The sequence below is a fragment of the Stenella coeruleoalba genome (assembly GCF_951394435.1).
Source record: "Stenella coeruleoalba genome assembly, chromosome: 11".
Lineage (NCBI taxonomy): Eukaryota > Metazoa > Chordata > Mammalia > Artiodactyla > Delphinidae > Stenella > Stenella coeruleoalba.
In genome coordinates, this window is record NC_137157.1 from 78,744,822 (window position 1) to 78,759,177 (window position 14,356).

Here is a 14,356-nt window from a genome sequence, read left to right on the forward strand (position 1 = left end):
AATATTCTCCAAGATAGATCATATCATGGGTCACAAATCAAGCCTTGGTAAATTTAAGAAAATTGAAATCGTATCAAGTATCTTTTCTGACTACAACGCTATAAGACTAGATATCAATTACAGGAAAAACTCTGTAAAAAAATACAAACAAATGGAAGGTAAACAATACACAACTTAATGATCAAGAGATCACTGAAGAAATCGAACAGGGAATCAAAAAATACCTAGAAACAAATGACAATGAAAACACGACGACCCAAAACCTATGGGATGCAGCAAAAGCAGTTCTAAGAGGGAAGTTTACAGCAATACAATCCTACCTTAAGAAACAAGAAACATCTCAGATAAACAACCTAAGCTTACACCTAAAGATATTAGAGAAGGAAGGACAAGAAAACTCCAAAGTTAGCAGAAGTAAAGAAATCATAAAGATCAGGTCAGAAAGAAATGAAAAAGAAATGAAGGAAACGATAGCAAAGATCAATAAAACTAAAAGCTAGTTCTTTGAGAAGACAAACAAAATTGATAAACCATTAGCCAGACTCATCAAGAAAAAAAGGGAGAAGACTCAAATCAATAGAATTAGAAATGAAAAAGGAGAAGTAAAAAGTGATACTGCAGAAATACAAAGGATCATGACAGACTACTACAAGCAACTATATGCTAATAAAATGGACAACCTGGAAGAAATGGACAAATTCTTAGAAATGCACAACATTCCGAGACTGAACCAGGAAGAAATAGAAAATATGAACAGACAGGTCACAAGCACTGAAATTGAAACTGTGATTAAAAATCTTCCAACAAACCAAAGCACAGGACCAGACGGCTTCACAGGCAAATTCTATCAAACATTTAGAGAAGAGCCAACACCTATCCTTCTCCAACTCTTCCAAAATATAGCAGAGGGAGGAACACTCCCAAACTCATTCTATGAGGCCACCATCACCCTGATACCAAAACCAGACAAAGATGTCACAAAGAAAGAAAACTACAGGCCAATATCACTGATGAACATAGATGCAAAAATCCTTAACGAAATACTAGCAAACAGAATCCAAGAATACATTAAAAGGATCATACACCATGATCAAGTGGGGTTTATTCCAGGAATACAAGGATTCTTCAATACACGCAAATCAATCAGTGTGATAAATCATATTAACAAACTGAAGGAGAAAAAGCATACGATCACCTCAATACATGCAGAGAAAGCTTTCAACAAAATTCAACACCCATTTATGATAAAAACCCTCCAGAAAGTAGGCATAGAGGGACCTTTCCTCAACATAACAAAGGCTGCATATGACAAACTCACAGCCAACATGGTCCTCAATGGTGAAAAACTGAAACCATTTCCACTAAGATCAGGAACAACAAGGTTGCCCACTCTCACCACTATTATTCAACATACTTTTGGAAGTTTTAGCCACAGCAATCAGAGAAGAAAAAGAAATAAAAGGAATCCAAATCAGAAAAGAAGTAAAGTTGTCACTGTTTGCAGATGACATGATACTATACACAGAGAATCCTAAAGATGCTATCAGAAAACTACTAAAGCTAATCAATGAATTTGGTAAAGTAGCAGGATACAAAATTAATGCACAGAAATCTCTTGCATTCCTACACACTAATGATGAAAAATCCGAAAGTGAAATTAAGAGAACACTCCCATTTCCCATTGCAACAAAAGGAATAAAATACTAAGGAATAAACCTACCTAAGGAGACAAAAGATCTGTATGCAGAAAATTATAAGACACTGATGAAAGAAATTAAAAATGATACAAATAGATGGAGAGATATAGCATGTTCTTGGATTGGAAGAATCAACATTGTGAAAATGACTCTACTACCCAAAGCAATCTACAGATTCAATGCAATCCCTATCAAACTACCACTGGCATTTTTCACAGAACTGGAACAAAAATTTTCACAATTTGTATGGAAACATAAAAGACCCCGATTAGCCAAAACAATCTTGAGAAAGAAAAATGGAGCTGGAGGAATCAGGCTCCCTAACTTCAGACTATACTACAAAGGTACAGTAATTAAGACAGTATGGTACTGGCACAAAAGCAGAAATACAGATCAATGGAACACGATACAAAGCCCAGCGATAAACCCATGCACATACGGTCACCTTATCTTTGATAAAGGAGGTAAGAATATACCGTGGAGAAAAGACAGCCTCTTCAATAAGTGGTGCTGGGAAAACTGGACAGCTACATGTAAAAGTATGAAATTAGAACACTCCCTAACACCATACACAAAAATAAACTCTAAATGGATTGAAGACCTAAATGTAAGGCCAGACACTATCAAATTCTTAGAGGAAAACACAGGCAGAACACTCTGTGACATAAATCACAGCAAGATCCTTTTTGACCCACCTCCTAGATACATGGAAATAAAAACAAAAATAAACACATGGGACCTAATGAAACTTAAAAGCTTTTGCACAGCAAAGGAAACCATAAACAATGTGAAAAGACAACCCTCAGAATGGGAGAAAATATTTGCAAATGAAGTAACTAACAAATGATTAATCTCCAAAATATACAAGCAGCTCATGAAGCTCAATATCAAAAAAACAAACAACCCAGTCCAAAAATGGGCAGAAGACCTAAACAGACATTTGTCCAAAAGAAGATATACAGATTTCCAACAAAAAAATGAAAGAATGCTCGACATCATTAATCATTAGAGAAATGCAAATCAAAACTACAATGAGATATCCCCAGTCTTGGGGATAGAATGGTATGTTTATAAATCTCCATTTAAATTCTAGACCTGGGGCTTCCCTGGTGGCGCAGTGGTTGCAAATCTGCCTGCCAATGCAGGGGACACGGGTTCGAGCCCTGGTCTGGGAGGATCCCACATGCCGCAGAGCAACTAGGCCCGTGAGCCACAACTACTGAGCCTGCGCGTCTGGAGCCTGTGCTCTGCAACAAGAGACGCCGCGACAGTGAGAGGCCCGTGCACCACGATGAAGGGTGGCCCCCGCTTGCCACAACTAGAGAAAGCCCTCGCACAGAAACGAAGACCCAACACAGCAAAAATAAATTAATTAATTAATAAACTCCTACCCCCAACATCATCTTTAAAAAAAAAAAAAAAAATTCTAGACCTAATTTTGTTTTCCTATTAGTATATTTTCTTCCTGTGATACAAAATAGGTCCTTTGTATAAGGTTGATTTTATTTTCACCTACCAAGTGTTATGTTATTCAAAAGTGTTGCTGGGAACTTCTTGCACTAATTATTCATACTATGACATATACATATATGCTCTTCAATTGATTGTTTAATGTAAATCCAATAATCATGTCTGCAATGCTTTCTAAGACATTAAATCAAGAAAAGAAAACACAGTCACCAGAAAAAAAATTTAAACAGAAACTAATTCCTATAAGCAATGAAAGGTAATTCAAACATAAATACATACTTCAAATTCAAATCTTATTTATAAATCTTGTACCACTAAAAATCATTTCAGATGCCATTATACATTTACAGTAATCTTTTGCTTCTGTTATTTGATAAATAATATTATAACCCAGAAATTAGCATAAGAATTTTCATTAATTTGGCGATGATCTACATACTTTAGGCCTTTAGCCCTATATTTAGTCTATCATAAAATTCCGAAACTTTAACATTGAGTTTACATAAGCATATTTTTTTCTCCAAAATACACCAAGGAAAGTAAATGGCATGAAACTGAATAAACAGCTATAGAGTTCTCAGGGGAAGAGAGTCAGAAGAAACGTATAAATATATAATGGATGTACAACTTTATTACCTGAGTATTTAACAACTCTTCACACTTGTGTGCTTGTTTCTCTATTGCAGAAATGTACTGTTTTTCAATAGCTTCTACTTGTTGCTTAACTGAAGACTGCAGTAGTGCCTAAAAACAAGCAAAAATGTCATGTGGATCACAGACAAAACTTGGAATCTACTGTTGGCATGAGAAATTTTTTTGACAGTTGTACATATCTGAAATATGATACTATTCTGCATTACAAAATACACATTTGTGAATATTAAAGCAAATTCATATATAACACTACTTTAAGCTTTCGGTTTCAGGTTTTCCTATTGCCAAGATTAGTTTTTTGGCTTAGATGTTCCTTCCACACACCTTCTCGGTAAAAAGGCCAAGTCATAGAAGATGATAAAGAGGGTGAGTAGTTCTGTTAAATATAAATTCAGTTTAGTGAAGACCACACAGGATGAGAAGCATGTGAAAGCTGCTGAAAAAAAAGAGAAGAGAAAAAAACCAGACATATTTCACTGGCTGACAAAACTCCACATCCTCTCGGCACACTGTAATATCCCATGGGCCAAGCATGATCTTCAAGACCACAAATCAAGTAAAAGCAGATGGAAACTCTGAGCAATTTCAAACATAAAAGAGCTGCCCCCCAGGAAGTTCACGCCCCTAATGTGAAAAGGTATAAGGCAAAGTGTGGAAGTCAGGATCTTAAGGCAATATTCATAAAAAGTAATAAAACTTGGGAGCCTACACAAACTTAAGTGGATAGTGTAAATGCTGGAAGCTCGGTCAGTTAAATATAAAGATGTTAACACTATTGTAAGGCAAGCCAAATCAACACTGGAAGATGTTCCACCCACTCACTTCCTTATTGGAGATGTTTACAATATTATCATCTTTTTTCCTTTCCCTTTTTTTTTTTTCAGGCATTATATGTTATAGTTAACATGTTCCCAGTATTATCTTACATGCTATTTATAAATCTTAAATCATTCTAAAATATGCATTTAACCATATACATAAGAACTCTTTAGCAAATATTCTATTTTTGAAGGTCTATCTGGATAACAAACTACTCATAATCAAAATAGTAAGTTGAAACAGACACATGTCTTATAGAAAACAGACCTTTGGTACATTCGCCAAGAAAAGAAAAATATGCCAAATCTCTTAAATAATCTCTGCTTTGAAAACAGATTTACTTGGTTGGAAACAACATGCATTAAGAGGCTAAATAAATATGTATGTATTTTTTAAAACTGAGACAAAAATATTTTGAAAACCTCTGAATAAGTCTCAAATCTTCAAATAATTATCTTTCTTTTGCAAATGTTAAACTGTCTTCTGATGATGCTACTACTCCTATAATTCAATAGTTGTCACTCTGAAGCTGCAAAATTACTAGTAAACTAGTAAAGGAAAATAAACCTCTGACCACGGCTTAACCAAAGTATAAAGAACTGCTTAACAGAACTGCTTTAGCCCTTCATTTATACATTATATGTCCTCTAAAGATTCCATAACGATAATTTATAGAAGACACTATAACCTCTTAAACTGTGACTAGATAATGTAAAGCTCTAATTTACCTTTGGCAAAATACAATACTATTCATTGGACTTCAGAAAATTTAAAGGATGATACAACTATGTACAATTCTGTTGGGTATATTCATGGCATCTTTTGTAGAGAGAAAAATGCCATTCTTTTGGGGGACTTGGGTTACGGCAGAATTGTTTTGCTTGATGGCAAGAACTGTTTCACTTCCTATTTGCCATGATTCCAAATAATCCCAGGTTAAATACCCAGTTGTGATTTTCTAGTAAATTATATCATTTGGAGGGACAGGTAAGTTAATGAAATAAAATAATATTTTCTCACCATAATTAAGAAACACAAATGAATAGTATTTTTTCCTCTGGTGACTGATTTGTATACTATATACTCATTTTCTTCCAAACTTCAAGGAGGTCAAGTACCATAGGATAATGACAAGATTTTTTAAATAAAATAATAAGATTTCTTTAAAAAAAATTGGCCTATAATACTGAACTGTGGAACTATTAGTGCCAAAGTCCAAACAAAAGAGGTAGTGTTCAAAAACCATCTTTAGAACTAGAATATTAATTATGGACATGCTTAGCAATACACAATGGTACTAGCTGCATGCTTCTATGGCTTGATCTATCATTATATAACTGGATATTCGTTTTCCTATGTAATATACCATAATAACTGCCTTAAAATTTCTTGTGTGCTGTAAGTATAAAAATGAACATTAGTCTTAACATTTCCCTATAATTTTTTTTTCCTTTGTAATTGTCTCTACAGATATCAAAGACACAAGGAACCCTTCCCTTGGGCTTATATTGAATGCAACACTACAAAAACATACATGAAAGAGTTATTTCTTTTATAAGCTATTTTAAACTATTCTCAACACAAATAAAGCACTAAGACTCTCAGGGTATGTAGAGGCAGAAAAACAAAGATGTATATAAACATTCCATAACGAAAAAAATGCTACCAAAGGCACGGAATGTTTTGTTAATTTTCAACAAGTTTAGGTTTTAGCTTCAGTCCTATCAGAGATTTTCTGTATCATCCCAGGGGATAACTTAACTGAGCTTGAGCAAAACTACTTACCACACTTCTTCAAGAATAATTTTAAAGGTGTGAACAAGATCATAGATTTCTTTAGTACAGGAACTATGTCATCTTTATACTCATCTTTATATATCACACACAGCTTCTTACAGAGTGCTCTGTACATAGCAGACACATGCAATAGCTATTTGGTGAGTGACAATCCTTGTATTAATATTTTAAAATCATAGTATAGGGCTTCCCTGGTGGCGCAGTGGTTGAGAGTCCGCCTGCCGATGCAGGGGACACGGGTTCGTGCCCCGGTCCGGGAAGATCCCACATGCCGCGGAGCGGCTAGGCCCTTGAGCCATGGCCGTTGAGCCTGCGCATCCGGAGCCTGTGCTCCGCAATGGGAGAGGCCACAACAGTGAGAGGCCTGCGTACCGCAAAAAAAAAAAAAAAAAAAAAAAAAAAAAATCATAGTATAAATGATACCAATATTCACTGGAAAGTTCATTCAGCTTCAAATTATAACTACCAAGTTCAGTTACCAAACTTGTTCCTGTTAATCCCTACCAGAGATCTGAATTTTTTTGTATCATTTTAGACTAGAAATGTTCATTCTTTCTACTCTACAAGTATAAATTTTGAGTAAATAAAACACAGTATGAGAAGGACTATAAACTCCTTGAAAAAAAAGTATGTTATAAATTCTATAATGATTAGACTCAGAGAAAACAAAGATATTAAGTCAAAAACCACCCCACACCAACCAATACCCATAAGCAGTAGATAGTTTATTTTTAATGGAACTGAATATACATACACTGGAATTTAAATGAGTAGAGACGTATAGCTCAAGTGTACTACTGCAAACCAAACTACAATCTACTGTCCCAACAAATCCACATAATTCTCTTCTCCCTTGAAATAGCCCAATTCTATTAGATCTGATTCTATTCTCATCAAATTTAATTACTTGTCCAGATTTGCAGAGCAGATGTGCCTAAAGAACCAAATGGTCTCTGAAACATTAATATCATGTTGGCATTTAGCACATAACATTAAAAGAACACTTCATAGCTAATTTTAGGCAGTAATAATTTAAATTATTTTAAAAGTCAATCCTCTAAGTCATGGTTTACAAATGCAGAAAAGTATAAGGCTATGGAGCAAGCTGGAGGCAAAACATATAATAAATATCCCCACTGAAACTGAAGCTCTAGGAGAATAGGAATCTGTGTTTAATTCACTGATTAAACAGTGTTTAATTCACTGTAGGTACTATTGTACCTACAATAGTACCTAACATATAGGTACTATTATAATTGTAGTTGGAATATATGGACTATGTGTTGAATGAAGAAATGAATCATGATTTCTGTATGTCCAAGCCTTATTACTTGCCTAGTCATAGAGAAACTATCAAAACATTGACTTTAATTATGTCTGTTCATTGTATTCTTAGTTTAGCTTTTTGACTGCAGTAGTACAAATTAATTGTTGTAAAAGGTCATTTGAAATCAAGCATAATTTCATCTTTCTTGGAAAAATATCATAGTTTGCTTTTCAAAAATCTGTTTCAGATCTTTTCCAATTTTTAACTAAAAATAAAATAAGCAAAACTAAAAGGTATCAGCAAAAGAGTAAGTTAGAACTCTGAAGGGACACTTTTATGTTTTTTCTGGACTAAGTGCTATTTTTGAACAAAATATTACTTCAAATTTTGCAAGGCTTTTTAACTGTTGTTAGCATGTCTTATAATATTCCCTCAAAGTTTCAAACATATAAGCAAGTTTGTTATTCAAAAGGAGAGCCTACTTAACTGATATATATGAAAAATGATGAATTTCAGTCATTTCACTGAATCATTCATCCATCTTTTTCCATGAGCTCTACATACCTGTTCTACAGATAAAGAAACAGACACGAAGGTTAAGAAATGAGCCCAAAATCATATGAAAAGACTAAGTGGAACAAAGAACTGGATTCAGGTCCACCCTCTTGGTTCCCTGTTTGTCTTAGCCATTCCAACCTGGTAAAGCAGGTTTCTCTTCATGAACTAATCACTTACTCTATTTTATAGCCACTTAATTATTTGTTAATTCTTCACTTATTCAACTAATATTTACTGAATGCATACTTTATTCCAGACAGTGTTCTAGGCACTGGTGATGCAGACTGAACAAAACAGATAGGGGCCTGACTCCCCTGAATTTACATTATTGGCAAGCGGATAGGGAAAGTGGGGAAGACAAGGAAGATTGGGAGGTACACAATAAACGAACCATTTTCATGGTGTTTTATGCTATAAAGAAAATTAAAAAGGGATAAAAAGGAAAAGAATAATGGAGGAGAAATTTTTCAGAGAGGGAAGTCAAGAGTTCTCTTGAGAAGTCACAAAACGTGGGAAAAAAAAAGTCATATATTAAGCCTGAGGGAAGAAGATTTCCGTCAAAGAAAAAAGTACAAAGTCCTAGCATGGGAAAAAGGCTAATGAGTCTAGAACTAGAAAAAAAGGCCAGTGCAGATCATATGAACCAGGGAATTCCATCAGATCCTATACCTGCACCAGACTTCCAGAGGACCAGAATTATGTAGAACCATGGAAGGCATTTTAATTCTATTCAAACATGAAAGTTTCTATAATCTGATACATAGTATCTTCAAACAATGTTGCAAAGTATCAAAAGCACTCAAATGCTATCAAGAATTTCTCCATTAATAGACAATTTGTGAAAAAGAAAATATGTAGCACTGATTTTTGTAGGCTACACATATACAAGTAGGATAGAAACATAACTAATGCACCACACATGAACATTTTTTTATTCAGTAGAATTAAGAGTAATGCGACTATACTCTCTGATAAGGAAGGAGTTAATCCTAATAAGAACTAGTTGAGGGACTTCCCTGGTGATCCAGTGGTTAAGACTCCACACTCCCATGCAGGGGGCCCGGTTTGATCCCTGGTCAGGGAACTAGATCCTGCATGTGACAACAAAGATCCCACCTGCCGCAACTAAGACCTGGCGCAGCCAAATAAATAAATAAATATTTAAAAAAAACAAGGGCTTCCCTGGTGGCTCAGAGGTTGCGAGTCCGCCTGCCGATGCAGGGGACACGGGTTCGTGCCCCGGTCCGGGAAGATCCCACATGCCGCGGAGCGGCTGGGCACGTGAGCCATGGCCGCTGAGCCTGCGCGTCCGGAGCCTGTGCTCTGCAACGGGAGAAGCCACAACAGCGAGAGGTCCGCGTACAGCAAAAAAACAAACAAACAAACAAAACCCAGTTTAGTGTTTTCCATGGTCTCACAGAAAAGTGCCATAGATATGCTACAAGTATATCTGGCAAGTAATACTTACTTGAACTTTATCTGGACACTGTGTCTATTAGCATGCAGTTCTTCCATAATACTTACATTCTCCATTTTATACTGAATAGACTGGCAACATAGATTATGAAAATGAGGATATAGTGTCTAAATAATGGCAGCTGACTAATTTATCTTAATGTTCAATTACTCTTGGCTAATCAAAAGTATCTTTTGCCAATGTGGGGATCTAAAATGTCAATCTACAGCTTTGTTGGCTTATCATTTGGGAAGAGAAACTGATGGTTTGATATACATATACATATATATATTTTTTAAGACCTCAGTGAGCTAGTAATTCAATTGTGGTACAGATTTAGTTGCATTAGAACAGAAACATTAGGCTATCTCTGAAAAAAATATTTAGACATTTTAGAAAATTTTGTTGGAATACAAAAAGAATTAATGGGATTAAAATGTATTAGTGGGGAGTTCCCTGGCGGTCCAGTGGTTAAGATTCCGTGCTTCCACTGTGGGAGGCACGGGTTCAATCCCTGGTCAGGGAACTAAGATCCCATATGCTGCGTGGCACAGCCAAAAATAAATAAATAAATAAATAGAAATTTAAAAAAAACACAACTATCACTGGGAAGTGATTTAAAAGTACAATGTAAAAAGGACTAGGGAGTATAACTCTCTAGAGGAAAATCTTCAATCTCAACTTAAGGCTTAAGTTTATTCAACTTAAGTTTACTCAACTTAAGTTTACTCAAAACTGGATCCAAATTCAAGTTTAGGTTCATGGTCTCCTGCTACCCAGGCAGGCAGAAGTTAGGCAACACCAGAACCTTTAAGTTCAACCCTTGGGGAGAATGAAGGTGCATGTTTCTCAAGAGTAAATTTCAGATGTGTGAGGAGTGATAGTGACGGATTTGGTCATATTTCTTTTTAGAAAGCAGGACAGAAACTAATACCTAAAATTATGGGTAAAAGGATTAAAAAACAAAAGATTCTGCCCTTCCTTTTCCTTAACTTAAACAAGCAGTAGTATCAAGGTCATGTTGAGGCTGCTGAAAATTTATCTTGTTACAGATCTAAAGCATTTGCAATTGCAGTGATCCTAGGTTTTTCTATGTATTTGAATTACAGTGCAGTGGCACTATATAATTCAAAAAGAAAAATGTGAAATTATGGGTACATATCTAAACATGGAAATTCAATATAGTCTAGCCATGCTATAAAGTGCATTGGAGACTGTGAAAGCCAAAGAAAACCTTTAGGACAGAGGGAATCATTCCTGTTGGCCTTGTTGTTAAGGGATTCTAGTAACATAAGAGTTGTTACCTCAAACACCACTAATGTCTCCCAGTGAAAATTTCTTTTGTGCCATGGACAACACATTAAAATTAAGAAGTTTCTAAAATTAAGTACAGCAGAGAGACGCTGCATGTCTACCTTCCAGCTACTTTAAACTTCTGAAAAGCTGCCACATGGACATGCCTCTCCCTCAGATGCCACAGTATTATTCCTTGTGACTTGAATAAGAGCTACAGTTTCAGTTAAAAAAAAAAAGAAGAAGAAAGAAAGGAAGGAAGCAAGGAAACAAAAGGAAAAAAAGAACTCTGACTAAATCTCTTCAGAATCTTTCAGAGGATTAAATGAAGCACCTAGTTATTAAACACTAAAGGCCTACACATCTCATTTTCTGAAATATCGGAAACCACAGAAAGAAAGAAACCCATATAGGTGTCAGAAGTATTTGGCTTAAATACACAGTCATTAACCTTCCAAGGAGGCAGCATAATTTGTTGAACAGAGCCCTGCATCAAGCTTTGAATGACCTGGCTTTTATTTACAGCTCCTCCTCTGTTTGTATGTGTTTGATCAAGGCACTGTGTTTCTCCGTGTCTCAGATGCCTTATCTAATAAATAGGGAGAATAACAGAGTTTCTTCTCTGCCAGTAATAAAGGAATTCTGTGAAATTATGACTGTTAATTTAATTTACATTGATAACATTTCAAAATAGAATTGTTGTAACCATTTGCTGATTTTTGAGAACTAAATTCTTCATTTTCATGATAAATTAAACTCATGCTATGTGGATTCAAGTTAGGATCAACATTATTTTTTAAGTTACTAGATTTAAGACCATTAAAATAATTTTCCTCCAAATTAATAGAGATCCATTCATTAAACATAGATCTCAAAGATTAGAAAAGAACTTTTACTCACATTGAAAAGCCATCAACATTGAGAGAGATAAGAGGATTCATATAAATCAATTTTATTAGAAGACATGCTGACAAAGATTAAATTTTCCTTTATGTTTTCTTTTTGATCACAAAGAGAAGAATGTTGCAAACTTAGATGACAATTTAACATACTTCAACTGGTTCTTTTTCAGTTAAAAATTAACCATATATTACAGAAATAATAATGTTCGGGGAGATGTGTAAATTATTTAAAATCCATTGGATTGGGCACAAAACAATCAGAAGTGCCATTCCCAGCACTGGAATAGGTGCCAGAGGCCCCGGCAGTGCTGAGCTCTAGCTTGACTGTGTGGGGTTCGGGAGAAGCCTCAGGGGAAGGGACAAAGTCACCAAAGTGGCTCAGAGGAACTGTTAATATATTAACTAGTATGGAAGTATTTCACCATTATAAGATAATACAAAGTAGTGCTTGTTGGAACTCAAATTAGGTTGTTACAATGGATTAATTACCAAAAAATTTGGCTACATGAATATCCTGCTAAAATACCAAAACAGGATAGCCTTGGAACTTGGTGCTTCTAACTATATGGACTAAATCAGACTCTATATGGATTATTCTTCAAATGGAATTCCTTTCTCACTGCTATAAAACAATCTGATGATCAATTCACTGCAAATCAGAGACACGACAATTTTAAGCAAATTATCCCACCTCTGGAAGTCATAAAGCTTGAAACATAGATGGGGACTGATACCCAGACAGCAATGGGAGCTAAATTTAATTTTTACTATGCATATTTCCATATCTTTTGAATTTTGTATTGCACACATATGTTCCCTTGTCAAAAAATAAGATACTTTGAGCAAATCATTCTACTCCCTAATAATTTATCCTTGGTATAAAATCTATATTCTCATATATCATTTCCCCAAAGTTGATTAACTAGAATTTAACAGATAAAATCAAAACCAGCTGTCTATTTTGACACTGGATCACACACTAATTAGAAATGGGACAGATATCTTAAAACGCTGTTCTTCAACTGTCACTGGTTCTTACATCTCTGCTTTCCTTCCTCAGAGTCAGTGTTTTATAGTTCAGATTAAAGAATAAAGTTAACCACACCTCTTTTATAACTTTTCAAACATGCAAGAAATTTAAAAAAAAAAAAACAAAACTTAGGGCTCCCCTAGTGGCGCAGTGGTTGGGAATCCGCCTGCCAATGCAGGGGACACAGGCTTGAGCCCTGGTCCGGGAAGATCCCACATGCCGCAGAGCAACTAAGCCTGTGCACCACAACTACTGAGCCTGCTCTCTAGAGCCCGTGAGCCACAACTACTGAGCCCGTGTGCCACAACTACTGAACCTGTGCTCCGCAACAAGAGAAGCTACCGCCATGAGAAGCCCGTGCACCGCAATGAAGACCCAATGCAGCCACAAATAAATAAAATAAATAAATTTTTTAAAAAAACCTTAAAAGTAGTTTCTTGTGTACATATCTTCATTTGGACTTATAAGAATAACTTTCACCAGTTTATCTTTTCTGCCTCTAAGAACTATGGTATGCAGTCATTTACTAACTGGACTACTGGTTGCCAATAAAAAAACTGAATAAAGATAAATCTATAACAGACATCAATTACTATTCTTCTAAAGTCTAATTACTATGTAAGTCTTCAGTTCTATCAAAAATTGAAAATGCCTGATTACAGACAGACCTTGCTGACAATTCAGTTCACTAGAATAATGGAAGATTAAGAACCACATAACTGATAAATCACGTCGACTGGAATAGTTACAGAAATGATATTCTTTACAGATACTACTATATAATCACTCTTCCAGCAAATGTTACTAGAAACCTCCCAAATAACCTTGTTAAAAGGAAGGTTTGAAAAATACTTTCAACCCCATCAGAACAAAACAGATCCAGCCTCATTCAACGTGGAAAGCTAATATTATTATGGATGGAAGGTACTTATAATAGAGCAGCTTGACTTTTCATGATAATAAGCAGAAATCTGTAATTAATCAACAGTATATGGGTGGGACAGACTCATATTGATAAAATTCTCAAGTCTGATCAACATTAGTCATAAATATTAGCCTGATGTGATACGAAAAAGAACCCATAACATTTAAAGTGCATTTCGGAAGGTAAGCCAAAAATAACTAATGGGGAAAGGCAGATCTTACGTGTCTTAAGAAACAATTAAGTAAAACCTATTCATTAATTCTTTTGTTAATCTCTGAGGTATTTTTCAAGGTCTCCTCTGCAGCAAAAATTTGAAATTTATCTCCTCAATATAGAATGAAGTCTCCCCTTCATTCCTTTGACCATCAGGCTGAAAATCCAGTCACAATATAAAGGCAAGCCTTAAATCTATATTAAAACAAGTTTTCTTGCAAGGTTTCCAATGCCTTTTGGCTTTGGCCTGGCTGGAAAACCACAAGAATAGCCTT

At 35.3% G+C, this 14,356-nt stretch overlaps 1 protein-coding gene across 9 annotated transcripts in view; it reads right to left on the minus strand.

Moving 5' to 3' along the window:
* Positions 1–14,356, minus strand: part of CCDC91 (coiled-coil domain containing 91) — a gene marked incomplete at its 3' end in the record, with an annotated part of 371,630 nt that overhangs the window by 149,343 nt on the left and 207,931 nt on the right. For 7 of the 9 annotated variants that reach the window (XM_079937340.1, XM_079937341.1, XM_079937339.1 and 4 more), the window contains one exon: positions 3,804–3,911. The exons of the other annotated variants lie outside the window; for them this stretch is intronic. In XM_079937340.1, the coding sequence (XP_079793466.1) occupies positions 3,804–3,911 (108 nt within the window). The remainder of the gene's footprint in view (positions 1–3,803; positions 3,912–14,356) is intronic. 9 annotated transcript variants of the gene reach the window in all.